Below are 26,887 nucleotides of genomic sequence, written 5' to 3'. Positions count from 1 at the left end.
AGGCTTATCTCCTTCCTGACGTCTGTACTAACCTTAGATGAACCTTTGCTCATTTGTCTTTTGAGCGGGGACCTTTGTTGGTTGCGGTGTTCGCAGTAGACCTATGTTAACCTTAGCTTCACTGCTTGACTTTCAAATTTCTCTCTTCTTGGATGTAGTCACCTGGCTCAGATGTGCCTTCGCCTGGTGGACCAATTTGTGTGTAGTAGGGGTAGCACTCTTATATTTCCCACAAAAATGACGGTTGGAAAGTCCGCCGTGCCATAGCCCCCAAAGCATGGTAAGGTTAGCCTTACTCATTGAAGCGACCAGATATCAGTGAGGCTCCGTTCGAATACAGTTAGTTACCCCAGACTGAAAGCTATCCCTGGATTGAGAAAGATGTTTTTCGACTCCCCAGCCTAGATCCGCAGGGGCTTGTTAACAGTAGGATCACTTCGTGCAAGGTGTGGCTGTTACCATCCACTAACGGCCTTGGTAGATGAGAGGTTTGACTCGTGGAGAGCCACATATCAACACACATCAGAAAGGGGTTGGCTTCCAGAAGGGTGTATTCCGCATCAGGCTATCCTGCAGTCCACTGCTTGAACCCAACAAAAGACATACAGGCAGTATTGCTAAAAGAGAAACTACAACTTCAGAAAGGAAAAGCATATCCTCCAATTGTAAACACCGGTTAGCGTAGCGAAACCCAAGGAAAACGGAAACAGTGGATAGATCAAATTTACCAACGAAAAAATTAATTCGCGCAGAGACAAGTGTTATTTCCAGCAAAGGTATTTTGTCCTAGTCGGAGGAACTCAAGTTCAAAGCTGATCCCGACCTAAAAGATCTGAGCAAGAAGTTGCTGACGGCCGGAAAAATCCGGGTTGGATAGTCTGCTGCTTGAGAGAACAAATCTCACTAAAGAGGTGTTACGAAAAAGTAAAAGAATGCGAAGACCTATTATAAGGAAATCCTTCAAAATGCATTCCAGTCAGGGACTATAGTGGAAAAACATACACTGAATAAGTTTTGGACCATTTTGTGAGTACTGTTGCTAAGTTTGTAGTTGTTTTTGGTGTAAAATAGTTACTGTCAGGTTTAAGGAGGATTTGCCAGTCGTGTCAGTATTTGGCATTTAATCGAAACAGTTCATCAGGTAGGAGGACTTACTATCTTCAAGAATAGATTCCGGCTATTATTGCTTTATTGATATCGATAGAATTGAATGTAAAGAAGCAAGCTTATGGAACTTTCTCCTTCAGATTTTACCAAACAGGCCAGCCTAATGCATTCGATAAGTAGTTATGTAATACCTAGCTGGATACTTTGGAAGTAGACAACAGTTCCAAGGCAACTACCTAGTAAAGAAAAAATGAAATCCGAGAAATTTTCAAAGCCTTGAAGTTCCGATTCACATTAATTGTATTTCCACCTGCAACCCTTATTCGTCTTGAGATTTAATTAACTCATTGTTATTGGACTTCGAACTGTGTAGTAAAATTCAAATGCACTTTTCTTCTTTTTATTGAAAAACACAAATACTTTGTGTTCTTGCGTGGTTCTTATTAGGTAAAAACAAATTAGTTTATCCTTGTTTTTGCGCCAATTCGCGCGCCCTCGCCTTCTCCAACTTGGCAATACGAGCCAAACTCTTCGATCCCAAAAGGCCGCCTCCCCAATGTTTGCGGATTTCATCATGACGATCATTGTAGTTCGTCTTCACAGCTTCGACAATCTTAGCCAGGTTTGTCCTATCGTTGGCCTCGACTGCCGTTAGAGCCAGGGCGGTGCAGGTTTTGCGGCGAACGAGCAAGCCTAAACGAGCCTTGCCTTTTACAATGCAATATGGGACGCCCATTTTACGGCAAAGTGCAGGTAAGAAGAGAACCAACTGAAAGAAGAAAAAAAAAGGTATATGTACATGGATTCTTCTTCAAATTGAACATATTTTCTGGGATAGTTTTTGATCAGAGGTCCAAACTTTCCACATTGTTATTATCAATTCAGCAATTGCTGATTGATGCGCTTTCAGGTGAAGAAATTCAAGCATCATGGTAACGTTATTCAAAGTTAATACCATCGGTGATAAAAAGTCATGAACTCACCTCAATTGGGTCTACATCGTGGGCGATGACGACCAATTGTGCCTTCTTCTGTTCAACCAATGTTGTTACGGTGTTAGTTCCCGCTCGGATGGAAATGCTCTTCTTCTTAGGGGTGATCTCCTTACCCTTGGCCTTGGCTTCGGCAATTTTCTTCAATCGCTGTTTCTTCGCAAGAGCCGATTCTGGTCGGTACTTCTCCAACAATTTGAAGAGTTTCACGGCTGTGGGCTTATCCAAAGTTTGCGTGAATTGATTGATTGGTGGTGGAATCTTCAAACGTTTCTGGAGTACAGCCTTTTGCCGTTGAACACGAATGTATTTTGGCCATCTTACAAATCGTGATAAATCACGACGTGGTTGAATATCTTGGCCTGTAAGAAAGAGTAGAAAAGTGTCATTTGAAGAGTAAAAATCGATTGGTAAATGGAGTTAAATATGCTAAGCAAAATAATTCGTGTAACGTACGGGAAATCTACTCTGTCTTACTCTTCAAGTTTCGAGGTAGTTAGAAGCATAAAGAGATTCAGGACGAACGTGACGCTTCGGGCGGTCGACAACAGCAAAGCCAAAAACAATGTGGTTTATGTTGCACGATTGGTTGGTCGGCTGCTCATGAACTGAACATGTCGTCTACTGTTGTATTTCGCAATGTTACTGAAGATTTAGCAATGAGGAAAGTGTACGACAAGTTGCCCCAGGTTTTGTCAGACGACCAAAAGACCAAACGAGCGGAAATTTCAAGTAAACTTTTGCAACGTTTTGGAAATGAACCTCATTTTTTGGACAACGTCATCACTGGTGAAGAAACCCGGTCTTTTTCTATGACCCAGAAACAAAACGGCAAAGCTCTGAATGGAACACCGAACAGTCCCCCAAACCGAAAAAGACAAGAATGAACAAATTAAAATCGAAAACAATGCTCATTGTCTTTTTCGACAGTAAAGCAACAGTGCTCCATAAGGAGTTAATTCCTTAAGGGCAGACAGTTAACGTTGCCTACTACGTGGATGTGCTGGAAAGTTTCCGAAAAAGGAACATCAGGACGGGAAAGGCATCTACCCCACCTGGAAACTCCGGCATAACACACTTTGCCAAGACGCACTACTAGTCTGCGAATTCCTAGTCAAACACCAGGTGCCAACGTTGTCTCATCATCCCCCCTACAATCCTGACGTCACCTCAGCAGGCTTTTTTTGTTCCCTCGGATTAAGGCAATTTTCGTCCATAGAAGAGAACTAATCAAATGTGACGAAGACTTTGTGACGCACCCTGAATACATAATTTAACTCGGGGCAATGTTTCAATAGTTTCTCTAAATCGTTTGAAACGTGTACTTGAATGGAAAAAGTGCCATGACTGCAAAAATTGAAAGAACATTTTGGACCCTTGAAATGGAAGGGCAAATATGTGACTTAGATAAAGGACTAACAGTTTCTTCGATCTCTTGAAAATACAATTCATTGAAATCGTTAGTGTGCATGATTAGGAATAGCACCTACCGAGAAAAATAATTGAATGAAGCCGAAAAGGATTCTAGGGATGTGGATGACTGCCAAATATTATCAGATGGAATCCTACAATGACAATACAGGAAGAAGCAACGAAAAAAAACCTTTTTGCAGAAACGATTTCGACTTTAAAGAGGGGTCTACACTGTACGAAATTATAGCTCTTCGAAATTTACAGCAGAAAGCGAACACGCTGTTTTTTGTTTAATATTTCAAGCGCATTTATCATTTCGGTAACAAATTTCAACATGTTGTTCCCGAAAGACCGGTATATGCACATTTAAAAAAAACTCAGCGAATGGCAGCAATAAGACATCATCGGAAACATTGCAAATATACATTGAATTCCTGTCACTCATTTCCGGTAATCCCTTGACCGCTACAGATGGGCAACTCATGAGTAGAGTCGATTTAATCGTGCTACTCAGTCCTTTGATGTGAGTCGACTCAGCACAAAAGAGGCGAGTTAATTTTGAAAAAGGCTCTGGAAGCTCTAACCGCAAACTTCCAGAATATTTACAATGTGATGTCGAATTTGAGATATCTTATTACATACTACGCCAGACGTCTGTATGACGAGAAATGATGGGGTGGCGATTGTTATGAGCTCGTCTGCATAAGAATTACAATTGGAGCCATAAGAGTAAGGTAAGTTGCTTCAAAAACGTTTATTTTTTATTTTTTTTATCTGAAAGAATTGAACGTTTTAAATTTTCGTTTTTTCTTTTTTAAATTTATAGGTCTTTTTTGGTGGCAAATTATATTCAAAGAGGAAATGGTGAACGCTTTTCGGACGCGTGTATACTCCCAAAGATTAAATATTTACCAGCAGTAGGGTTTTGAAGCTGCACTTCTGTCGAAGCTTGTCCATATAATTCAAAATTTGTTACACCAGATATCAAAAATCTGTAGCTTCCGCAAGTAGAATATACTTTTAAGCCAGACCGTGCGCCCTGCCATACATAGGGATAGTATGAATTATCTAAATTCACTGGATATGAATGTGCTATCTTGACCCGGCAATTCTGCGAATTGTGACGGAGAATTGTTGGTCGTATCCGAAACCGGTGATATATCAGCGCAAAAACACCACGTTTATACAAGGTGGTCCATGTAACGATTGGAGTTAGTTAAAACTGTCGAGTACTTGGCTTTAAAAACGTCAAATGTCATTCAGGAAGTGACAAATATTAAGTAAACACTCTGACATTTACGAAATTGGAAGCTATTGGCTTGAAGTAAGTCGGGAAATATTAACAAATTATTTCCAAAATAGTGAGTTTTCTACTCAAACTTTGAAAAATAAAATTTGCGTTTGTAATTTAATGGATAGGTATTGTAAATTTGCAAGTGGTGGCACAGTTAAATCGCAACTATTTGGAAACGAATATCGAATCTAAATATATATAAAATATTGTTGCAAGTGCGTTGTACGTTTATAACCCAAGAACGGGCGAACCGGGTGTCACCAAAATTTAAGAGTATCTTCCTATAGTTTAGGAGATAATTCGTGATTTATAATTTTTTATGTCAACATCGCACAACAAATACGAAGGCGTCTATGAGCGTCTGCAATATGTATACTGTGTGCTGAACGGACGTAATCGGCAAGACACGCGTATGATATTTTTGGCCCCCTACATGAGGATGGACGATTCCGTAGCCTACACAATGACGAAATCGGTTAGTACTTTTCGAAGCCGCTCTTAATTTTGAGATTTGTTGGAAAGGTGGGGAGTAAGGGGGGTTGAAAGTGATCATTTCTTTAAGGGGGACATTCTCAGAAACTACCCAACCGAAAAATCTGAAAAAAAAAATCAGGAGGCTGCCAATATATGGTTCTTGGGCTCCGAATCTATATCCAATATCTCTAACAAAGTTGTAATACGTCAAAGTTGTTGCTTCTTTGAAAATTGAAGACTATGAATGTCAATATCACCCGAAAGTGGATACTATCACATAATATATGCATATATTACGTGCTACGTACTAAGAAATACACAAAACCTTTCGTACCTGAAGCGTCCAGCTTCCGGTTTCCCGACTTGTGACTTGGATGACGCTACAATGGACCAACTTACAATTTTCAATCAGTCGTCATGGCAAATATTTATTGTTGATTGATGAGACATTCAATTCTGAAAATTCCACCCAAAAAATGGGATATTGGAAGATCAAACAGACATGCACGGCAAGAACGAGACTCACTGCTGGAAACAGAACGAATCAGAGCCTCTACTTTAAAGGCTGCTGAAACATGATAAGAATAAAACCCAGGCCAAAAATCTAATTGTCAGGGCTTCTACTTCAAGAGCTGCTGAAGCATCGGGCAAGCGAGATGTTAAGTTTGATAACATGAGAGTTTAAACTTCCAATTCAAGGGCTGCCCAAACATCTTAACATGGTGAACAAACGACATGAAGCTAAATGCTCACGACGTGTTCGAAGAATATTGAGAATCGAACCCAATAAAGTAGTATTCAATTACAATGTAGACTACGAGCATAAAATGCATCGAAAGTCCTCATTCATCTAATGGCTGTATTGTGCTTACATCGTCGCTTTTCTCAGTTTCAGCAAGAAATGGCTGACATGTATTGTGCCATTAGCAAGGTCAATTTGCCAGCCATCAATAACTGACCCGCCAAATCCACTTCCAACTCATATTGCTAGAGTTGCTCAGGAATCCAAGCACTATTTACAGTACATTCGGATCTACAATGCATGATTTCAAATGGCAACATTTGGAGCGGCGAAGTTTGCAAAATGTAATAATTTCACATTCGCATTCGAGTTGCAAGCACATGAAAGTCTAAGGAGTTTACCGAAAATGCCTGTCGTGTAGGCATAATTCCACGGTCCTCTTCGTACACCGATTGATTTGGAAACTAAGAGTCCCGCGGAGCGGAGGATATAGCCAAGGTTTATACTGAGCCCACGATAGGCCTGTCTAACACTTTTGCCGCAATTAAGGGGTATGTAACCCGAGTTGCACAACATGACTAGACTAGAGCCCACAAGGAGCTAGCGATATGGACACATCCTCCAAGAATCCGTCATACAGCCATCCCAGTTCTGATTGTACCAGATAACCTCCACTTCGTGGAAAGAGCCACTTTAAATGCTCCACTGCAGACTTGAATCTAATCACCCTCCTCGAGCTTGGAGCGAAGTTCAAGGACAAGTGTATCATCTGATTTGTTCACTTCATCCAGTACGGAAAGAACATTCGCAGTTTTTGCATGTATACTTAGGCAGAACAATGTCTGCCGGGATCAGTTAGTTCAATATAAATTCCTTCATTCTGTTGTACTGGATATAATTGTTCCAATAGAAATAATTTGTAACTTATTTACATCCAACGTAGATCTTACGAGAGCAGCTAAGGTTTCTTTAAGGAGAATGGGGAATAGGATGGTTTTTTTTATAGCTCATTTTTGGAGGGCCGTGAGTCTTGCAAAGTCTTGTTTTAAATGGTGGTTAAATTCTTTTATTGTCTTCCCCCCTTCTTCAACCGAATGCAATCAAAACACACTCCATTTGGTGTATTAATAGGGAGTTTTCACTTTTAGAGAAAATGTCGCAAAAAGAAGTGGAAACAGCAAATGAAAAAGATAGTTTGTTGCCAATGTACATCTGGAAAATGTTACTTTTGTTAAGTGGATAAGAAAAGATGGAAGGTTCCTGCAGCTTTCTATAGTTGTAACCAATTCTGGCAGCTTTAACCCCTTTGTTAATCGAGCATTTAACAAGTAATCAGCAGGAACTTATTACCAGAAAACAAAGTTGCAGATAGTCGTTAGCTCGGTCCAGACGTGATCATTGGCGTGAACTTATAAACTGTCGACTGCAAAGAACCACGTCTATCTTGGATCTATATATCCCTTAGATGTTCGGATTTTCGAGCTTCACTGCAAATTAAGTGAAATATATCAATAAGATGTGCAATTTTCTCGAAAGGTCACTGGGCAATTCACAAGCCTCGATCAAGGACATCCGTCACGCATTGCGAATATTCCTTATAACCCCGCAATAAAATCCAAGTTGCCGTGAACGTGGTGGAGAGGTTATTCCCAACTCTTAGATTACGGATAAATCACAGTGGCAAGTTGTTGACACTTTTAACAACACTAAGGCACTTTTAAGTTGATTGGTAGTTCCACTTCCTAAGCCTAGCACCTCAACTGGTAAAAACTGAACACAACAAACTTACCAATGCCAAAGTTTTTCGGCCTCTTCTCGAAGAGCGGGTTGACAACTTTCTTGACCACAGGCTTTTTCACAGCCAACGGTGCCGGGGCAACCTTCTTGGTCACTGGCTTCTTCTTCGGTCTTGGCTAAAAAGGAGGAGAAAGGAAAACATTACTATTATTGTCCTGAGCCATCGTTCCCACTACGTCAAACGAAATGTTCCAATTGATACACCGGTGATATAAACACTGGGTTTTCTTACTGTAACTTTAATATAACGCGAAAAATTCACTAGCAGATCAATTCGGAAGATGGTTTACCTTCTTAACAACCATATTTCAGGATATTCAAAAACGCGATGAACGTAAAAATAGCAGATATTTTGCGACTCTACAAAGAGAGCTGCCTTCTTCTCTGCTGTCAAAATGTAAAGAAAGATGCATGGCGGAAACGGTAATGGCATTGATATTTCTTTCACTCTAAATCGATTTCATCGCCACCTAGATCTCAGTGAGCTGAACTAAATTACAAAACTGTTTTACTGAGATACTTCTGTTGTGTATACAAAAAAGGATAAGTATTGCAGATAACGTTTTCAGAGAAGACTATAGATGTACAAACTATGATGTGGATAGGCATTAAGAAAGAATATAATGATGCAATGCATTCACCACAAGCTTTATTGTGCTAATTTGGAAAGAAGCGTGTAAACTGTTCATGTTTGCAAATTAGATCAGGCATTATATCAGGCAGAAACCCTTGACAGTATATTTGAGGACAAGTGGCTGTTGCTCGTTCAAGTTGTCACAATGGTTGCAAGAACATCAAAAAAAAATATTTGTGAGCGAAGCTAGTCAAACTCTCTGTACTGTTGTTTGCAACTTAGCCAGCAACGTTAGTATGGTAAAGCAACAACAGCGATTGCTCATCACATGATCGCTTCCCTTCAAGACTTTAAAATTTGATGAAATCACTACCTGAGTTGCATGATCTGTGACAAATGAATCGTAACTTGGTCGGCAATAAAATTACTTTGTCTAGAGCGCCTACAATATAGCACTCGATATCGCGTGTCTATGAGTAGGCGGATGTTGCTGGTTTAAGTTGCGGGCACAGCTCCAGCAACATCGGAAAAGTGCAGTTTGATGGGAGGAGCCTCATGTTGATAAACATGTTGCAGAGTCCGTAGCTTGGTTTGTACCTTGACTAGCAACTTTAGTATACTGCAAGAATGTAAGTGGAAGGCAACATGTAGCTCGCAGCGCGCTCGCAACCACGGTGATTTCATTCAATTTGCCTGCGAGTGTGTGATGCGTAATTCTTAGTGGAATGGGTCTAACAGCTTTTCGAGCGTGTGACTGCCAAACGCGAATTGTGAGGAAATAATTATTAAAAAATACTTTATCTATCAAATTATAAACCCTAATAATGTGAAATAGCAATCAATTAATGAAAACTCATTGTTTCTCAATAGAATCATTAAGTTCTATTTATTGCGTCGAAATTTAATATTATGTCTGTTAGAAAATGTCTAATCCATAAATGCATTATATGTTGCTGTAATGTGCCGCAGAAATTTAATAATAATAATAATCGTTGGCGCAACAATCCATATTGGATCAGGGCCTTGAAGTGTGTTAGAGCGCGTCATTCAAGACCGTTACGGTACACTACATGATTACACTACCCTGTAAAAGGTAATGTGGTCAGCAGTGCGCTCGCCCGAGATTGTTATTCTGATTTGACTCAGGTTCTCATTCACAGCTGAATGGACTGAGGACTGCCACCAGTGAGATTTAAGCCGCAACCTTTCGTATGACAGCCTTGTGTTCTAATCACTCAGCTATTTAGTTGAATCTAATTCATCCAGTTCCTCTAAAGAGTCGGAGGTAGTATTACTTATAAAGAGAAACATAATGTGTTGTCCACGCATTATAAATTATGAAGAGGTTGTGGATCGTTATTGCAACGACGAATTAAAAACCTATTTCAGGTCGATTGCGCTTGAATTGATAAAGTTTTTATAGGATCTTAAAGGAAACTTTGAACTATCTACACAATATGCTAGGCATGGATGGGAAATGATTGCCCCGGAAACAGTTAATGATTATCATTTAGGAAATGATCATTATGGAATCATACAGGTAGTTTATTGGTATTGATAATCTAATAGTAGTAGTTGTAAAAAGTTTTTAGTATTTTGTTTCACTGGGTATGGTTATTTACACTTATGTTCTTTTAGATACAGGTCAGTTTGTGACCGATTTAATGTAGGAAAAGCTACTGTTCTGGGAGCAGTACTGCAAGTTATGCGTGCAAATTATACAGTGGCCAACCGGAACTCGTTGCACTCAAATAATGCCGGGCTTCAAAATAGCGGGTGGGTTCCGCAAACAATTTGTGTCATTGATAGCACCCATATCCGCATTGACCAAAAAAAAATCAGGAAGAGTATATAAATGGAAAAGGATTTTACTCGACTCGTTGCAAATATTTAACAATGAATTCTTTTGGTCCGTTGTAATATTTTGAATTTCTACAATGATCTATCTCTAAACTTTATTGTCGATTGAATATTGCCACTTGTATGCAGATGCATAAATATGAATTAACCAAAAGCAAAACTGTCGGCCAGTGAAAATGATGACTGTGGGATTGAAATCAATTGAAAATTATTTTCAATTTCAAGTGAATCCATAACGAAAGGTAAATTGGTTATCAATTGAACATGGTCCTTTAGATTTTCTGTGCCCAGTTGGTTCCATATTAAATGGGATCAGAAAACGTTGTAATTATATTTTTCTGTTGCTTCATCAAATATGTATCTACGTAAGAAGCCGCCATATCCAATTGACATATATACAATTCCACTGCCACCAGTGAAATTTGAACCGCGACCTTCCGTACGATAGCCTTGTGCGTGTGATGATTTTACCTTGCCACTTACGAGTTCTAAAAAAATCACTTATCGTGCCTTATTTTCAAGAAAAATCCAGCAAAGAAATTATCAAGAAATTGTCAGTCCCATTAATTCAACAGAATTTTAGTTGTACTTCCCACAAGTTGGGAAACCGGAAACTGAAGGCTTCAGGTATGAATTGTGTATTTCCTTTGTAAGGGCATTTGAGTGCCCATTCGTCCCATTAGTACGTAGTACGCAATATATGAGTACGTCATGCGAAAATATCCGCTTTCAAGTGATATTGACATTCAAAGTCTTAAATTTGCAAAGAAGCGGAAACTTGGACCTATTATAACTTTGGTAGTAATGGTACGATTTCTTGGTAAGATCATGCTCTGTATTATAGCCTACATTGCTGCAAAATTTCGTTGTATCAGAATGAACTTATGGGGGTTTTTAGGCCAATTACTAAACACTATAGTAATATTAACTATAATATTAATTAACTTTATTTAAATAGATATCGTTATGGACGGTATTTCGGAATCTAGGAGCTATATAGTGACAGCCTCTTGATTTATTTTCAGATTTTGTTTTTTTATTTTATTTTCAGAGTCTGAGAATGGGTCCGTTAAAGAAATGATCACTTTCGACCCCCGCACTCCCCACCTTTCCAACAAATATCAAAGCTAACAACGGTTTTGGAAAGTACTAATCGAGACCTTTCATTTGATACCCCACATAACAATATTTGATGCGAAAAAAATGTACACCCCCCTTTTGCATGTATGGGGACGTAGATGTAGAATTATGTAACTCACTGTATGCACGAGCGTTCACAGTTTCCACTAAATTTGGTGGCTGACGCTACAACCGTCTCCGAGAAAAACTGAACTGATTTGAATAAGGTTGTTTTACACAAAACCATAAAAATGTTATTTCGGAAAAAAACAGATACGGTAATATCTTTTGGTAAATATTTTGAATTTGATCCTAAAATTTCTGCAACATATTCTATTTCAGAATGTATGTATATAAAAGAAAAAATCGATCCCTACATTAGAGGAAAACTCTGACCTATGTTGCCACCTCACCGAGTTAGGTAGTAGCCCCATTGGCAAATATTATGGTTGTCATAGTCGCCTATGTCGGACAACGTACGTGTTCGCCTAAGTGCCATTGCTTTCTGTTCCAGGCAATGAGCTTCAACTCCCTGCCTGATTTTCCGAGAAGCTTACACTCTTACTCCATTGTTCTACGCAACGTAGCTCTGGGGCGACTCGCTCGTTTACTATCCGGGGATATTGGATTACATTGCATAGAATATTCCTCAATGAAATTGTCGTCCTTCATTATTGTGTGGTCTCTCCACTGTCACTTTCGCTTACTGACCAACACGCTCCTGTTTAGAGGAGCCATCCATATCATACGCAAGATATGGAACTTTACCGGATATTATACAATTCAGAATCGTGGTGAAGTGCTCCTTCCATCTCTTGAACTTTTCATTATCGGGGATGAGATCGTCAAAAGGCTAACGATCATTTGTAATATCTTTTGTGATTATGATGTAGTATACTGTGGCGAAATCGGTGCTATTTGGGTAACTTCTGATTCCCTCATCAGCGCAATGGTTAAATTCCTTTTATCAAAATACATGCTACGTTGAACTTTTTGTACGCACTTATCTCCACTCATAGCCAATAACAAAGCTCTGTAGACGCAAGAACAGTTGTTTTTTGCTGCTTTGTTGATGTATACGAGTACGGCACCTCACCTCTGAGAAAACAGGCGGCTGAATAGTAAATACGATAACTCAACAATGACATATGTACTTGGAACCATAAAACAAAAGAAACAATTCTCTGAAAACCATGAGTCAACTAGAAGATATTTTTAAATAAAATGTCAAGTTTTCATCAGTAGTTTCGCCACTAGAAGTTTAATAAAAATACACGGGAACAAGTGACGGTTAAACGAAAACTATTTCCAGCAAATTTAGCTATTTAGCAAAGTTTTTGTTATAACCAACAATTTTTAAACATCTTCTTTTCGAACACAATTGATGATGGCAACAAATTTGGTACCACTGGGGCCTTAAATTTCTAACAGGAACTCAATCTCATTTACAACAAGGGGATATAAGTGTAAAGTTTAATTCTAACAAGTGTAACTGAAAGTTTTCTTTATTTTTATTAATTGCAATCATTTGAAAAACTTAGCAGAGGCACTATTAACAGTAGATCGAGACTATCGATCTGAAACTTCGAGTATCGAATAACATGTTTGTGGGATTTGTGAATGTGGCTGTCAAGTTTGTTTTCTTATTGACTGGCGTCGTCGGTGGAAGTTGTCAGCTGGTTGTGCTTTAAAGCAGGTGTTTTCGCAAGAGATGGCAACTGTGCCGGCAAATACTATTGCGGATTCCAATGGGAAGCAAGTAGTACTTTTAAAGTTACGGAAGTTGAAGCCTGCACCAAAACCTAGCTCGGGATTTGGCTCTAGTCAAAAACGTCCACTAACTTGTGGTATTTGTTGTGATAAATTTTTTGACCATTCAAGTCTCAAGGACCACTTCAAGTAGAACTGTCGAATACCCTTAAAAGTAAAAAAAACCTAAGCGAAACCTTTGTATTTGCAGAAAGCATCGCGAAGTCCGGCGGAATGATAGCGGCAGTGAAGTTGCGAGCACACCTACAGCAAAGGGCGTGAAATGTGAAATATGTGGTTTGATTTCGGCAAATCTATCAAAAGCGATGGAACACAAACACATCAAACATCGTTTCGAAGGGAAGAATCACTCTTGTGAGTTTTGCGGCCGATTGTTTGCTTTCCACTTTTCCTTAATGCAACATAAGGAGACGAATCACAAAGCCGAAATGCAGGCAGCGAATAACCCAAAGGGCGCAACTTTGCATTGTCGGCCGAGCAAAGTGAACGAGTTGAGATCCACGGGAAAACAGATTATGGAATCAATAAAGGCTGATGATAAAGTGCAAGGCACTGAGTTCATCTGTAAATTCTGTTCAATTCCTTTCCTCACAGCTAGTGCTCTAGATGTGCACGAAAGGGGAGTACATATATTTGAGCGGCAAATGCTACAGAAGACATTCCTACCTCCTCCTTCAACGAAAATCAAAGTGAATCATAACAGCGATGTGTTTTCCGTTTACTATTGCCACCTGTGTGGAGTTGAGTACGTTCTGAAATTCAATTTACAAGTAAGTATCAACGCAAATTCCGATTACTAATTTATCAGTTGTCTCATTGATTTCATAGCGGATTAAACCCTAGAGCCTTAAACAAGGGGGTCAATTAGATAGTTGAGAAATAAGGCGTTGTGTAGATCAAGTAATTTTCAGGAGGTCCCCATATTTATATGTTTATGTGTTCTAATGATCTGGTTCAACGTCAGAGCCGTAGAGGCATAACTACCAGATTAATTGTAAGTTTCTGTTTCAAGCGTGCGAGAAAATACCGGAAGCTGGGAAAACATCACCTTTTTACTTTCCTTTTAATTTGGTTGGTTTAACCGTTTACCATTTTCAGCCTAAATGATATTACTTGTCTTATACAAAAAGGGTTGTTCTGAGTTTATTTTGTCCTTCGTTATCCTGGGAGACTAGCGTGATGATCGCAAGAAGATAAGGTAACTTATATGACGTCAGTAACTTTAAAATGACTCCTTGCTTTCCAATTTAATTTGTTACAAATGACTTGCCCACATGTCTTTACAGTGCATCAACAACCGGTATCCGGTTTAGGCCTGCCTTAATAAGGAACTCCAAACATCCTGGTTTTGGGCCGAGGTCCACCAATTCGATATCCTTAAAAGCTGTCTGGCGTCCTGACCTACGCCATCGCTCCATCTTAGGCAGGGTCTGCCTCGTCTTCTCTTTCTACCATAGATATTGCCCTTATAGACTTTCCGGGTGGGATCATCCTCATCCATACGGATTAAGTGTCCCGCCCACCGTAACCTATTGAGCCGGATTTTGTTCACAACCGGACGGTCATGGTATCGCTCATAGATTTCGTCATTGTGTAGGCTACGGAATCGTCCATCCTCATGCAAGGGGCCAAAAATTCTTCGGAGGATTCTTCTCTCGAACGCGGCCAAGAGTTCGCAAATTTTCTTGCTAAGAACCCAAGTTTCCGAGGAATACATGAGGACTGGCAAGATCATAGTCTTGTACAGTAAGAGCTTTGATCCTACGGTGAGACGTTTCGAGCGGAACAGTCTTTGTAAGCTGAAGTAGGCTCTGTTGGCTGACAACAGCCGTGCGCGGATTTCATCATCGTAGCTGTTGTGATTTTCGACCCTAGATAGGAGAAATTGTCAACGGTCTCAAAGTTGTATTCTCCTATATTTATTCTTCTTCGTGTTTGACCAGTGCGGTTTGATGTTGTCGGTTGATTCGTCTTCGGTGCTGACGTTGCCACCATATATTTTGTCTTGCCTTCATTGATGTGCAGCCCAAAATCTCGCGCCGCCTGCTCTATCTGGATGATGGCAGTTTGTACGTCTCGGGTGATTCTTCCCATGATGTCGATATCGTCAGCATAGACCAGTAGTTGGGTGGACTTGAAGAGGATCGTACCTCTTGCATTTGCAGGTTAAAGAGGACGCATGATAGCGCATACCCTTGTCGTAGACCGTTGTTGATGTCGAATGGTCTTGAGAGTGATCCTGCTGCTTTTATTTGGCCTCGCATATTGGTCAGGGTCAGCCTAGTCAGTCTTATTAATTTCGTCGGGATGGCGAATTCTCTCATGGCCGTGTAAGGTTTTACCCTGGCTATGCTATCATAGGCGGCTTTCAAGTCGATGAACAGATGCAACTGTTGTCCATATTCCAATAGTTTTTCCATCGCTTGCCGCACAGAGAAAATCTGATCTGTTGCTGATTTGCCTGGAGTGAAGCCTCTTTGGTATGGGCCAATGATGTTCTGAGCGTATGGGGCTATCCCGCCTAGCAAGATAGTGGAGAATATCTTATAGATGGTATTCAGCAACGTGATACCTCTATAATTGCTGCACTGTGTGATATCTCCCTTTTTATGTATGAGACAGATAATGCCTCGTTGCCAATCGTCAGGCGTTGATTCGCTGTCCCATTCCTTGAGCACAAGTTGATGAACCACTTGGTGTAACTGGTCGCCTCCATATTTAACTGATTCGGCTGTAATTCCATCGGCTCCTGGCGCCTTTTTTTAGCCGATGAATTGCACGGACTGTTTCTCATAAACTTGGTGGTGGCAGTATTTGTCCCTCGTCTTCACTTGGTGGGACCTCCAACTCGCCGATGTTCTGGTTGTTCAGTAGCTCATCAAAGTACTCAACCCATCGCCCCAATATGCCCATTCTGTCGGAAATCAGATTTCCCTCTTTGTCTCGACAGGATGCGCATCGAGGTGTATAAGGTTGCTGATTTGTATGTAAGCAGGCTTGCTGGACAGAGCTCGTGATAGGCCTCTAGCGTGCCTTAGTTGTTTGAGAGTGCAGCATTACCCGGTATACAGCATTCTTCCGTTTGAATTTTTTGCGGCTGGGGTCAATTGTGTTTGTGACCGTATCAATGATAACGCTCTTCAAATGTTCATCCTGCTGACTTGTTGGTAAAACTTCCGCGCCTGGCGCGGTTCTCCCAGGCTTCCTTTTTCCGTCTGTGAAGTCGCTTCTCCGCTCGACGGAGTTTGTGATAAGTTTTTGCGCGTGCCCGCGTTCTTTGAGAATGCAACATTACTCGGTATGCGGCATTCTTCCGTTCCGTTGCTAGCTTACATTCATCGTCAAACCAGCCGTTCCGACTCCTTTTGCGGCCGGGGCCAAGTATGTTTGTGGTCGTATCCATGATAACGTTCTTCAGGTGATTGTGAAGGTCATTTGTTGATGCTTCATCTCCAGGTCCTCTGTTGACTGCGGTTATTGCGGCATCTATTTCCCTCTTATAGGTGTCGCGGAGGGTTGTGTTGTGGATGGCTTCAGTGTTCACTCTCACCTGATTGTCAGAGGGGATTCTAGGTGGTATTGTTATTCGAGCTTGGGGCACTACGCCAACGAGATAGTGATCCGAGTCTATATTGGCCCCCCTATATGTTCTGACATTCATCAAGGCTGAGAAGTGGCGGCGTTCGATCAACACGTGGTCAATTTGGTTGAAAGTGGTCCCGTCTGGAGAGGCCCACGTATGTTTGTGGACCGCTTTCCGCGCAAACCAGGTACTTCCAACAACCATTTCGTGTGACCCTGCTAATTGAATTATCTGCAGTCTGTAATCATTTGTTTTTTCGTGTAAGCTATATTAGCCAACGTATCGCCTGAATACGGGCTCCTTCCCTACTTGGCTGTTAAAATCCCCAAGTATGATTTTGATATCATATCTGGGACAGGCTTCGAGGGTTCGTTCTACTGCCTCGTAGAAGGTATCCTTCTCCGACTCTGTAGGGGCGTGAACGTTTATAAGGCTTATATTTCTAAACTTGCCTCGTAAGCGCAAAGTACATAGCCGTTCGCTTATGTTTTCAAAGCCGATAACAGCAGGTTTCATTTTTTTTTATAATAAATATTTTTGACGCTTCAAATAGTATTGAAATTGTTAAAATAGTATATATAATCAGAAGGCTTTGTTGAATTCAGGAAGGAATTCAGTGTAAGATGACTCAAAAGTTAAACATATGACAACTCCCTATATCATATGTCGATGCCCAAACCATAGCAGCAAGATTGTTAAGTGCTGTTTTGGCGTTCAAGTGACATGTCTTCAACAACCAATCACAACAAGATGGTAATATGTATGTGCATGCACTGTAGTATATATGTTAAATATTGCGTATCATACGCTGTAAATCCAAATGTACCAAAACGAGGTTGTCATCGTGCAACTGCCGGACGTAAATAGTCCACGTAAAACATGTAGTGACACCATCTGATTTTAAATACCCTGCGCTAAGTGACATTAGATTTGGTTTAACGGAAATGCACTATTACATTTCTAAGAGATTGGCGATTTTGTGTGAAGTATTAATGAACAAATTTAGGTGGCCTTCTTTTGATATATATTCTCGGGTATTTAACGTCATCTGATTAGGGTATGTCGTTGTAATTGAATTTCACTTGAGGAAAGTTTACTTTTTGCAAAGTGGAATTGCAATTTATTGCCACATCGTTCGATTCGTTTACCTTCATCCTCCACATTCACTTTTGTAGACTTCTTTGAAGAGGACCCTTTTAAAGATTTGGGTGATGTTAAAGAGTAAAACTTCGTTGAAACGCTCAATCAATTCATCAATGTTAGATTTGCTTTTTAGTCCAAACCAAATTGTTTGGTAGATTCGCAACGCCGTGGGTCGTACGATTAAGTTAATTTTATATACTGTTTAGTCAGTCAGTTGAACATCAAATATCTTACTCGAAGAATTTTTACTCTTACGCTGAGCGTCCGATTCAGTAGTGCTGCGTATTACAACAACCCATAGAGCATTCAGCGACAAATTTTTAATCTTATAGTGTTTACACACGATTATGTTATAATACTCGCTGAATCGCTTATGTGCGGAATAATGTTTGCACAGTTTGCGGAAATAACCTTGTGGCAGTTATTTATAATCATATTGATCGGAAAAATTGCAGATATTACGATACTGCCCTTATTTACGGTGAGTCATTAACGTTAATGAGGTACTACCTTATAAGGAATGAAAATGATTGCTCCTTGAAATCGGAAGGTAATTGCCTAAACATCCTCTTCCCTGACAAAGTCCTGAGCTACTTAGCTATGATAATTGATTACAACCGAGCAGAATATGCTTAAGAAACTATATAACATCGGTCTGCATATAATTAAATTTTTATAATTTAGTTTCAGTATTTATAAGTGTTTATTTCAGCTTACAAGAACTGTTTCGCTCGAAACGTCCCACCGTAGGGTCAAAGCTCTTACTGTACAAGACAATGATCTTGCCAGTCCTCATGTATTCCTCGGAGACTTGGATTCTTAGCAAAAATTGCGAACTCTTGGCCGCGTTCGAGAGAAATATCCTCCGAAGAATTGCTGGCCCCCTACATGAGGATGAAATCCGGGTCAATAAGTTGCGGTGGGCAGGTCACTTAATCCGTACGGATGAGGATGATCCACCCCGAAAAGTCTATAAGGGCAACATCTATGGTAGAAAAAGAAAACGAGGTAGACCCTGCCTGAGTCGTAACGATGGCGTAGGTCAGGACGCCAGACACCTTTCAGGGATATCGAATTGGTGGACCTCAGCGCAAAACTGGGATGTCTGAATACTCCGAAGTCAGTTCCACTATTTGGTTGCGGTGTACCTGCTACGTTTCTTTTAAGAATTAACTTGTTTCGAAGGGTTATTTCCTTGAAGTAAGTTTCTGATGCGTTTAATACTTGGTCGTTAGTATTACGTAAGGACCCGTAATATTTAATCAACTTATTTCCTAAACTGATAATTGCTTTACACCAGTGGGACTTGTTCATGTACTTGGATTAGAGTGGCAATGTCGGTGAAACTGAAAATGTCAGTGTTCCTTGTCCATCTTTTAAGTGGGCTGTATCCTGTTTCTAATAAACGTGGAATAAAGAATGTATTCATTGTGTAGAACCTATTCTTTTCTTATGTAATTAGGGTCTTGATGGGTTTATTTTTTAACTTTCGGTGCTTAGTTATTGTTTGGGTCACTTTCGCATTATCACGAATAAATTTTCGATAGTACCCAGTGAGCTCGAGGAAACTCTTGATTTCCTTCTATTTAGTTCGTAATTCCAGGTTTTCTATTATTTTTTGGGGGTTTGGGTGTAAGACCATCCTTTGTTTCCTTTTTCACAAAATTGCAGTTGTCCACTTGTATTAAGTATGTTATCTGCTAAAATGTTGAAAATTTCGCTTATACAATAATAATAAGCAAGTTATGCTGTTAAAGGCACTTTTCACATTCAGAATGCAGTCAGTAGAGTGTTTTTAAAATTGAGTTTTTTTTTAAGCGGCAGGCTACAGTTGAATTTGATGCTTAAATTGCACTTTTTTCGAGGCTTAATTCAACTTCTCCTGCGTTATGACTAAAATGTCAATTGTCCCATGCACGTTTTTCCATTCGTATATAGCTAAAAATTCAAAATATAATAATATTATCCAACTCCGCCATTCATATGAGTTCGCTATATGATTATATTATGTCGTCAAGTGAAATACAAAATTTTGACCTTCTATAACTTTGCTAATAATAGTTAAATTTTCTTCAAACTTTCCAAAGTTATACGCTATGTTATTGCATATATTGGTGCCAATTTTGTATTTCTAGGACGGATTTCTTCAAGTACATGTTAAAATATGGTAATATGCTATTATTAACTTTTTTTGGGAGGTGTCGGAATGGGGTGTATTTTGCGGCCTAGAATTTGTATAGTTGCGTCATTATGAATTTTTTCAGATTTTTTCGGTTGGATAGGTTCTGAGAACGAGATTTGTTGCATTTTTGGGGCATACATTTTGAGCTCTTATTGCCCTATAATTGTATTCTTGACAACAGTATTCGCGAAATCGTTCAAATAACCGTGAATCAAGCCGGGCTTGTGAAGAACTGTGGATCTACTGACGCAATTCCCGCTGTGCATTTAATTCTGCATTAATCAGTGTAGGTTTTTATGCCACGAAAATAAATTCCTCACCGCTGGTCTGTGGTGGTCCGAATTAAAAAAAAAAATCTTTCTATTCTATAGACTTCCGTACGGCTCAAGTGGCTAGAGCGCTAGGCTATCGTAGCGGAACGTCGCGGTTCAAATCTCAAGGGTGGCAAAGGGATTTGTTATCGTGACTGGATGTCGGATACCAGCCGACTCAGTTGTGAATGAGTACCTGAGGGGTCAGGGTAATAATCTCGGGCGATCGCAATGCTGACCACATTGCTTCCCGTTACGCCGTTACGGTCTTGAATGAATTGCTCTAATACACTTCAAGGCCCTGATCCAAAATGGATTGTTGTGCCAACGATTATTGTTATTCTATAGACTTGTCGAAATATGCGGAAACTCAAATATGTAAATATTTTTTAAAAACAACAAAATGGCGAATTTGTGAAAAAAAATCAAATGCACAACTGCATGGATGTGTAGAATAAGGATTCGATTTTGAAATAAATCGACTAAGTAATTTTTTTGTTTCGAGTAAATTGCATTTCTCCTAACAAAACTTGCTAATGAGTTGTGCCAAAATTCTTTCTTGTATACTGTGTCGATTTCTTATTGTCTAATAGTGTGTATTTTTATATAATGCCTAGCGCTTAGTCAGCTAACAATAACAATATAGGATTGAGGATATTATATAAAGGGGACGATTAAAGCAGTTGCTGCCGGCTAACTTCCGTTTCTATACTTACTGCGACGTGTTCCATTCTTTGTGCTATAACTTTCGAAATATTTTGAATTTCACTCTGATATTTCGACTGTACATTTTCAAATATTTATTTATACGAAGTAAGGAGCATTCGTGGGCATTATTAATTTGTTGTTTTCATTTGAGACAAACTGCTACTGAATCGTACCAATTTCTTCGGAAGGCTTATGATAAGCATGCTCCATCGCAATATATGTGTGCAAGATGAAGATTCAGAAGATCGCAGATGGGTGGCCGCATGAGTTGAGCAAGAGAATGCTGAATAGGCAAAAATGGTCACTGAAGTTTTGCTAGTACGATACAAAAGGAGGTCGCTTTTGCATAGAATCGTTACTGGTGATGAAAATTGGGCTCTTTTTTAGAATCTCAAGTGGAAAAATTATGGGTAGACTCTCGTGCAATATCCAAATCGACCGTAAGACCGAAATGCTTTGTCAGGAGGACGATGCTCTGTGATGGGATCGGAAGGTTGTGGTCTAGCATAACTTTCTAAAGCTCGGTGTAGCATTTAATACTAGCTGCTAACAACTAAAATGATTCGAGATCAGATTTGGCTCCTTCCGAATAACATTCGTTTGCATCGATTAAAAAATGGCACAGCGAAAGGTTCGCGGCGAAAATGGGGAGATTTTTACTGCCGTAGTATCCACAAATTGCCCGAAAGTTGGGGGAAATATGTAACTAGCAATGGCACACTTTACAAAAACCCTCGTTTAGCATTTTTCCGAAGTAAATATGTTTTTTTGGGAAAAATCCACATTTCATAACTATGAACTGCAACTGCACACCTGGTAGTTTGGATGTTTAGTGAACCCTCATCATATTCTGGGACGAAGACGACCATCGTTGACTTATCTGTTTACGAAAGGTAGATTCGTAATATTGTTGGAAATTCGTAATATCGTTGGAAAAGAAATTAATCTGTTAAAAACCTTTGGTTAAATAATCTTCTGAGTTATGATACCTCAGGCTTTCGCCTATATATCTTAAGTGCCAAATGGTTTTACTTTCAGCTCTTATCTCTGAGATAATAATAATATGATTGCCATTCACCGCTTGATGGGATATAGCGCGTCAGCCACAACTAGGCGTCATTATTCGCGGTTACCTCAAATGCCCTTGAGTTCCCCTCACTACTTCCCGACGTGCTCGCATCCACCTACTGTTCTGCGTCAAGTACCCTTGAGGCGACCAACTCGTCGGCCATCTTGGGAGAGTGGATTCCACTGTATGATGATTTAATGTGTATCCTATTCACTATTACATTCGATTATATTGGCCTCTTCTGCGTAGACCACTCCAGATACACTTACTGTTCACGCTACCGAAAACTTTCTCGAAATTGATGAAGAGCAAGCGAAGTGCAAATCTAGAGTCCATGTACTGTTTCAAACTGATTCGTAGGTGTTGATATGGTTGATGCAGGAGGATCCGCTGCGGAAACCAGCCTACTTTCTGCCAATCAAGCTTTCGAGATGTTCTTCGATGCGTTTCAGGATTATTTTAGCTATTATCTTCGCGATTGCAGGGAGCACGCAAATACTTCTCCAATTGTCACACTAAAACGGGTCCCCTCCTTTTGGAATCTTGACGATCATCGCCTTCTTCCACTCTCTGGAAAATTTTTCGGATTTCCAAGATTGCCGTACGAGTAGAAGCAGCAGATCTGCAGTAACTGCAGATGCAGCGATAAATAAAAATCCGGCGAGGCTGTCAAGCCCAGCGACTTTATTTCGTTAGAGTGCATTGATGGTCGAAATGATTTCTCTTTTGCTTGGTGGAACAGTCCGTATCCGGATGTTACGGTGACTACCACTTCATCCACAAGACGAGTAACCTCACCGGATATAATACGGTTAACAACCATGGATGGTTTTCTTTTCATCTTTTTAGATGCTCCTCATCGTGTATGAGAAGACGACCATTGACATCCTTCAAAGGACTATCGAAAGATTTGCGACCACATGCAAGCTCTTTCGTGATGCAGTATCTATTTCTGAAATCGTTGACCAGCACAATAGTAAATTCTGTCTTGTCACGGCGCACACTACGCTGAACTTCTCGGGATATTTGTTGGCATCGACGATCTGTGTGCTACACACGAGAAGAGAACATTTTTGATGGCAGCTCAGTGTTCATCGATATTCTCAGGTGGGTTATTTAGTATCGCTGCCGTCCGATCAGTAAGATAACATATCTCTCCCACTCTTGAGCGACAGCTGGGTCATACAAGCGGTCGATGTTGAAATTAAGGGGTCCCAATCCCAATCCTGGGAGAAGTGACGGACGCAACATGCAAGCGAACGTAAGCGACCATTAGATGGTGATCATTTTCGAAGTTGACGTCAGCGAATTTCTTGTTACGCATATCCAGGAGACAACTCTTAAATCTACTGCTGATCGCGAAGTGGTCAATCTGATAGCTCGTATGGCATCGGTCAGTTGAATCCCAATTGATCTTATGGCGGCCTCTGTATTCGAACAATGTGCCACGACTGACAAGACCGTGAACCTTCCACCATTACCGCTGCGGTCGCCAACATCGTGTTTCCTCATCATATGCCCGAACGAGGTGTTGTCAGGTGCGAGCTTGGGATTCAGACCCATTAGGATCACAATGTCACCTTCAGGAAGCCTTCCCTGAACTGCGTTTAATTCTTTGTAGGAAACGTCTGGTATCACTTCGCTAGTGTACAGAGTACAAAAGCACGTCGCCGCAAGAGGGAAGGGAGTATTCGCCATCTTACTTCGCTTAGGTTCAGAATGCCCAGCTTACATTGTTGGAATTCCCGCTCAAGTTAGAGAAAGCGGGCATTCTGAGGACTCTTGTTACCGTTGTATAGGAGCGTGCGCACATTCCAGAAACCAATAATAGTTCTGTTTCGATAGCCAAAGATCGTAGTCGTAAAGTCAGTATCTATCCGAGGCTTTATTGACGTTTCGGTAGCAATAAAATTCAGGCTGCTAGCCCACGAATTTCTATTCCTTTTAGTCGCCTCTTACGACAAGCAGGGAAGACTTTGAGTGTATTCCTAAGCTTCAACTCACAGCGTGCAATGTCTGAGGTGCTTTCAGTAATTCATCTAGTCACCAACGTTATTTCTCCCACTTTCTTTATTGTGAGTTCGCACAGAGAAGAGAAACAAAAAATATCATTAAGCCGTTTGGCCGCAAATGATATTTTACAATTTGAGTGGAATAAATAAATTACATACTTTAATTTTTCCGTAATCATAAAATGATTTATGATAGAAGTAAAAATATTAAATTTCAAGAGAAATTGCATGTTTATAGAAGCATATACAAACACAACATCCAGCTGCGGAGAATACTGACCCTCCTGCAGAAGGACTGATTCGGTGTACTTTATGCCAAGGAATCTTTTTTACGAAGAAAGCCTACGAGACTCATACGGTGTATCATCGCCCCGATGATTTATATGTAATAAATGAAGAGCATAGGAAGCAAATAGTAAATCGAGTTAACCAGGACTTTGATTATCGTCGCGTACCAACATATTCTGCTGCCAGTACTGTCCAGAAGCGATCTCGACGGCGTAGTGGGTGGGTTCCACCAAGAAAAGTATGGTAAATCTATTACATACTCTGTTTTTGTTACTTATCATGTTTATATTTATTTAGGACAAGGAATCAGATGAAGAACCCATGTCACCACCTTCGTCAGCATCTGATTCAAATGATGAAGAAGACACCAGCAAATTTACTATAGAAAGTACAACTCAATAAAACGGATAAATTTATAAGATTAGTATGTAAGGTATGATTAATTTATGATTACAATGATATCTGCGTAGTTAGTATTAGCTAAATCAGGGCCGTACGCAAAAATCTTCCAAGGGGGTTCGAGCCAATTTTATACATGTGTTCATTGAATTTATTATAATATTTATTATTTTATGGAAATCGCCATATCTTATTATTTATATATTTAATTGTCATTTAAGGGACTCCCTTCGTATCTAAGTTTCACAAATGAAGTATTGTTTAAATGTATGTGTAGAATTCTTGTTAATAAAGTGTATTTACTAAATTCGACAATGTCCTACCCTCGACAACGGCTACACCATACCATATTTATTGCTGATCTACAACGTATTAGTGTACTTTTTGGATCCTTGATATTCTATAGTCGTCCCGTTCAGTATTGGAGTTTGACCTGTTGTGATCAAGCGTCCTTTTTTTTGGTCCGGGTGGAGTCGAGAGCGTGCTAAACAATCATTTTTTTGGTTGTCCTTTTGATCGTTCCAAACTTGGCTAGTAAGTTCTTGTTAGAAAGAATTACGTGACCATCGCAACATGCAAGCGGCAACAGTGCCCAGAAGATACTTCTAGATGAACACCGAAGTGGTTTTGATATATCTGCACTACTTCAAATTTTACTTTTCGAGCCTTTTTGGTACTAGGTGTTATCGTACCAGATAAGTTTGTGTGAGATGTATTCAAACGCCCTGTCTAGATTTTGGAATACAATGTGGAGAAGACGATTTTCCTTACATTGTTGCTCCTTGAGTAATGGCGGAACATTGTCAGTAGTTTTACAGTTCTTGATGAAACCGACTTTGTTACGGAATGGAAATGCGGAATGTGATGAAAAATCTTAATTGGATGGGATGACAACCGAATTGGACGATAATTTGCAAATTCTGCTGGACAACATACAGAAGTTCACAATTAAATTATTAATAATAAGAAGAATCGTTGGCGCAACAATCCATGTTGGATTAGGGCCTTGAAGTGTGCTAGAGTACTTCATTCAAGACCGTAACGGTTCACTACAGTACACTACAGGAAGCAAAGTGGTCAGCATTGCGCTTGCCCGAGACTATTACCCTGATTTGACTCAGGTACTCATTTACAGCTGAGTGGACTGGTATCCGACGTCAAATCAAGATACAAATCACATTACCACCAGTGAGATTTGAACCGCGATCTTCCGTACGACAGTCTTGTGCTCTAACCACTCAGCCATCCGGAATGCAGATACCTCATACAAATATCAACTGACATTTCTTGATAAACTTGCCTTGATTCACTATTATTTCAACGATGTCCCGAATACGATTGTGAGGAATGCGTTCAAGAATCTTCATGGTATGAGATGAGGTGAATTTGAACATTCTGCTTGGCTACATTTTTCCCATATTGGAACAGTCGCGCTTTCTTGCAGGTCAGATGGTGTTCTACCCTTAATAACTCGATTGAAGAAGTCACTGAGCCATAGCACTGGGTCGTGGCTATGTCGCCCATCTCTAAATTAATCTTTTGGTTGCTTCCTCACCTGCAGTGGCGTTGACAGGAGGAATTGATGCAAATGAAGGTAGAGCTTGTAGAAGTTGAGGATGGGAAAATCGGTTGAAATCTGCTCGAAATATTCCGGCCATTTACCCATCGAGGTTCGTCGATCGGTAAATAAATTACCTTTCTTGTCATTAATGCAACAGAAGCATTCGATATCCTGTATCCGTTGGTGCCGACTTTTGGTAAGTCGATACAGATTCTTCTTGCCGTCCCGAAAGTCTAGTTTGTCGTCAATGTCTTTATAATGAACCACTCGGGTAACAGCGATGGCTTTCTTTCTTTCTTTTCTCACGGACCTTCATTTGGACATCGTAATTCCAGAGCCGAGCCGGTTGATGAACGGCTTACCAGGCTTGCTGGCTTCGAGCGGTTATATTACCCGATTTTCGACATTCGTAATGTTTGATAATTGCATAAGAGAGATAATTTCATTTTTATTCTCACGTCGTTCTATCGGTGGTTTGATTCACAAGAC

At 40.1% G+C, this 26,887-nt stretch overlaps 2 protein-coding genes across 4 annotated transcripts; one reads left to right on the top strand and one right to left on the bottom strand.

Annotated features, from left to right (window-relative positions):
- Positions 1-1,493: 1,493 nt before the first annotated feature.
- LOC119657669 (60S ribosomal protein L7a) lies at positions 1,494-8,235 on the bottom strand. The gene is made up of 4 exons (XM_038064693.1): positions 8,110-8,235; positions 7,812-7,935; positions 2,091-2,461; positions 1,494-1,876 (listed from the first exon to the last, which is right to left on the bottom strand). Exons 1-4 carry the CDS (start codon positions 8,122-8,124, stop codon positions 1,571-1,573), a joined length of 816 nt encoding a protein of 271 aa, XP_037920621.1. The 5' UTR covers positions 8,125-8,235; the 3' UTR covers positions 1,494-1,570.
- Positions 8,236-13,006: 4,771 nt separating this feature from the next.
- LOC119658390 (zinc finger protein 26-like) lies at positions 13,007-25,144 on the top strand. 3 transcript variants are annotated; one of them, XM_038065777.1, is made up of 4 exons: positions 13,007-13,127; positions 13,333-13,912; positions 24,389-24,676; positions 24,736-25,144. In XM_038065777.1, exons 1-4 carry the CDS (start codon positions 13,084-13,086, stop codon positions 24,838-24,840), a joined length of 1,017 nt encoding a protein of 338 aa, XP_037921705.1. In that variant the 5' UTR covers positions 13,007-13,083; the 3' UTR covers positions 24,841-25,144. The 3 variants fall into 3 exon arrangements, with proteins under 3 accessions (XP_037921705.1, XP_037921703.1, XP_037921704.1); XM_038065775.1 differs by having other exon boundaries at positions 13,016-13,271; XM_038065776.1 differs by having other exon boundaries at positions 13,016-13,271; positions 24,389-24,681.
- Positions 25,145-26,887: the final 1,743 nt, after the last annotated feature.

The sequence above is a fragment of the Hermetia illucens genome, chromosome 5, assembly GCF_905115235.1.
Source record: "Hermetia illucens chromosome 5, iHerIll2.2.curated.20191125, whole genome shotgun sequence".
NCBI lineage: Eukaryota > Metazoa > Arthropoda > Insecta > Diptera > Stratiomyidae > Hermetia > Hermetia illucens.
This window is presented reverse-complemented; position numbering and strand designations above follow the sequence as displayed.

Excerpts from the sequence above, each read along its gene's own strand:
- LOC119657669 (XM_038064693.1), bottom strand. Across the intron at positions 2,462-7,811 it reads GCCGAAAAACTTTGGCATTG|GCCAAGATATTCAACCACGT; the intron begins GTAAGTTTGTTG and ends TCTTTCTTACAG. Across the intron at positions 1,877-2,090 it reads ACGATGTAGACCCAATTGAG|TTGGTTCTCTTCTTACCTGC; the intron begins GTGAGTTCATGA and ends TTCTTCTTTCAG.
- LOC119658390 (XM_038065775.1), top strand. The coding sequence starts at position 13,084 with ATGGCAACTGTGCCGGCAAATACTATTGCGGATTCCAATGGGAAGCAA. Across the intron at positions 13,272-13,332 it reads AGTCTCAAGGACCACTTCAA|AAAGCATCGCGAAGTCCGGC; the intron begins GTAGAACTGTCG and ends TTGTATTTGCAG. Across the intron at positions 13,913-24,388 it reads TTCTGAAATTCAATTTACAA|AAGCATATACAAACACAACA; the intron begins GTAAGTATCAAC and ends GCATGTTTATAG.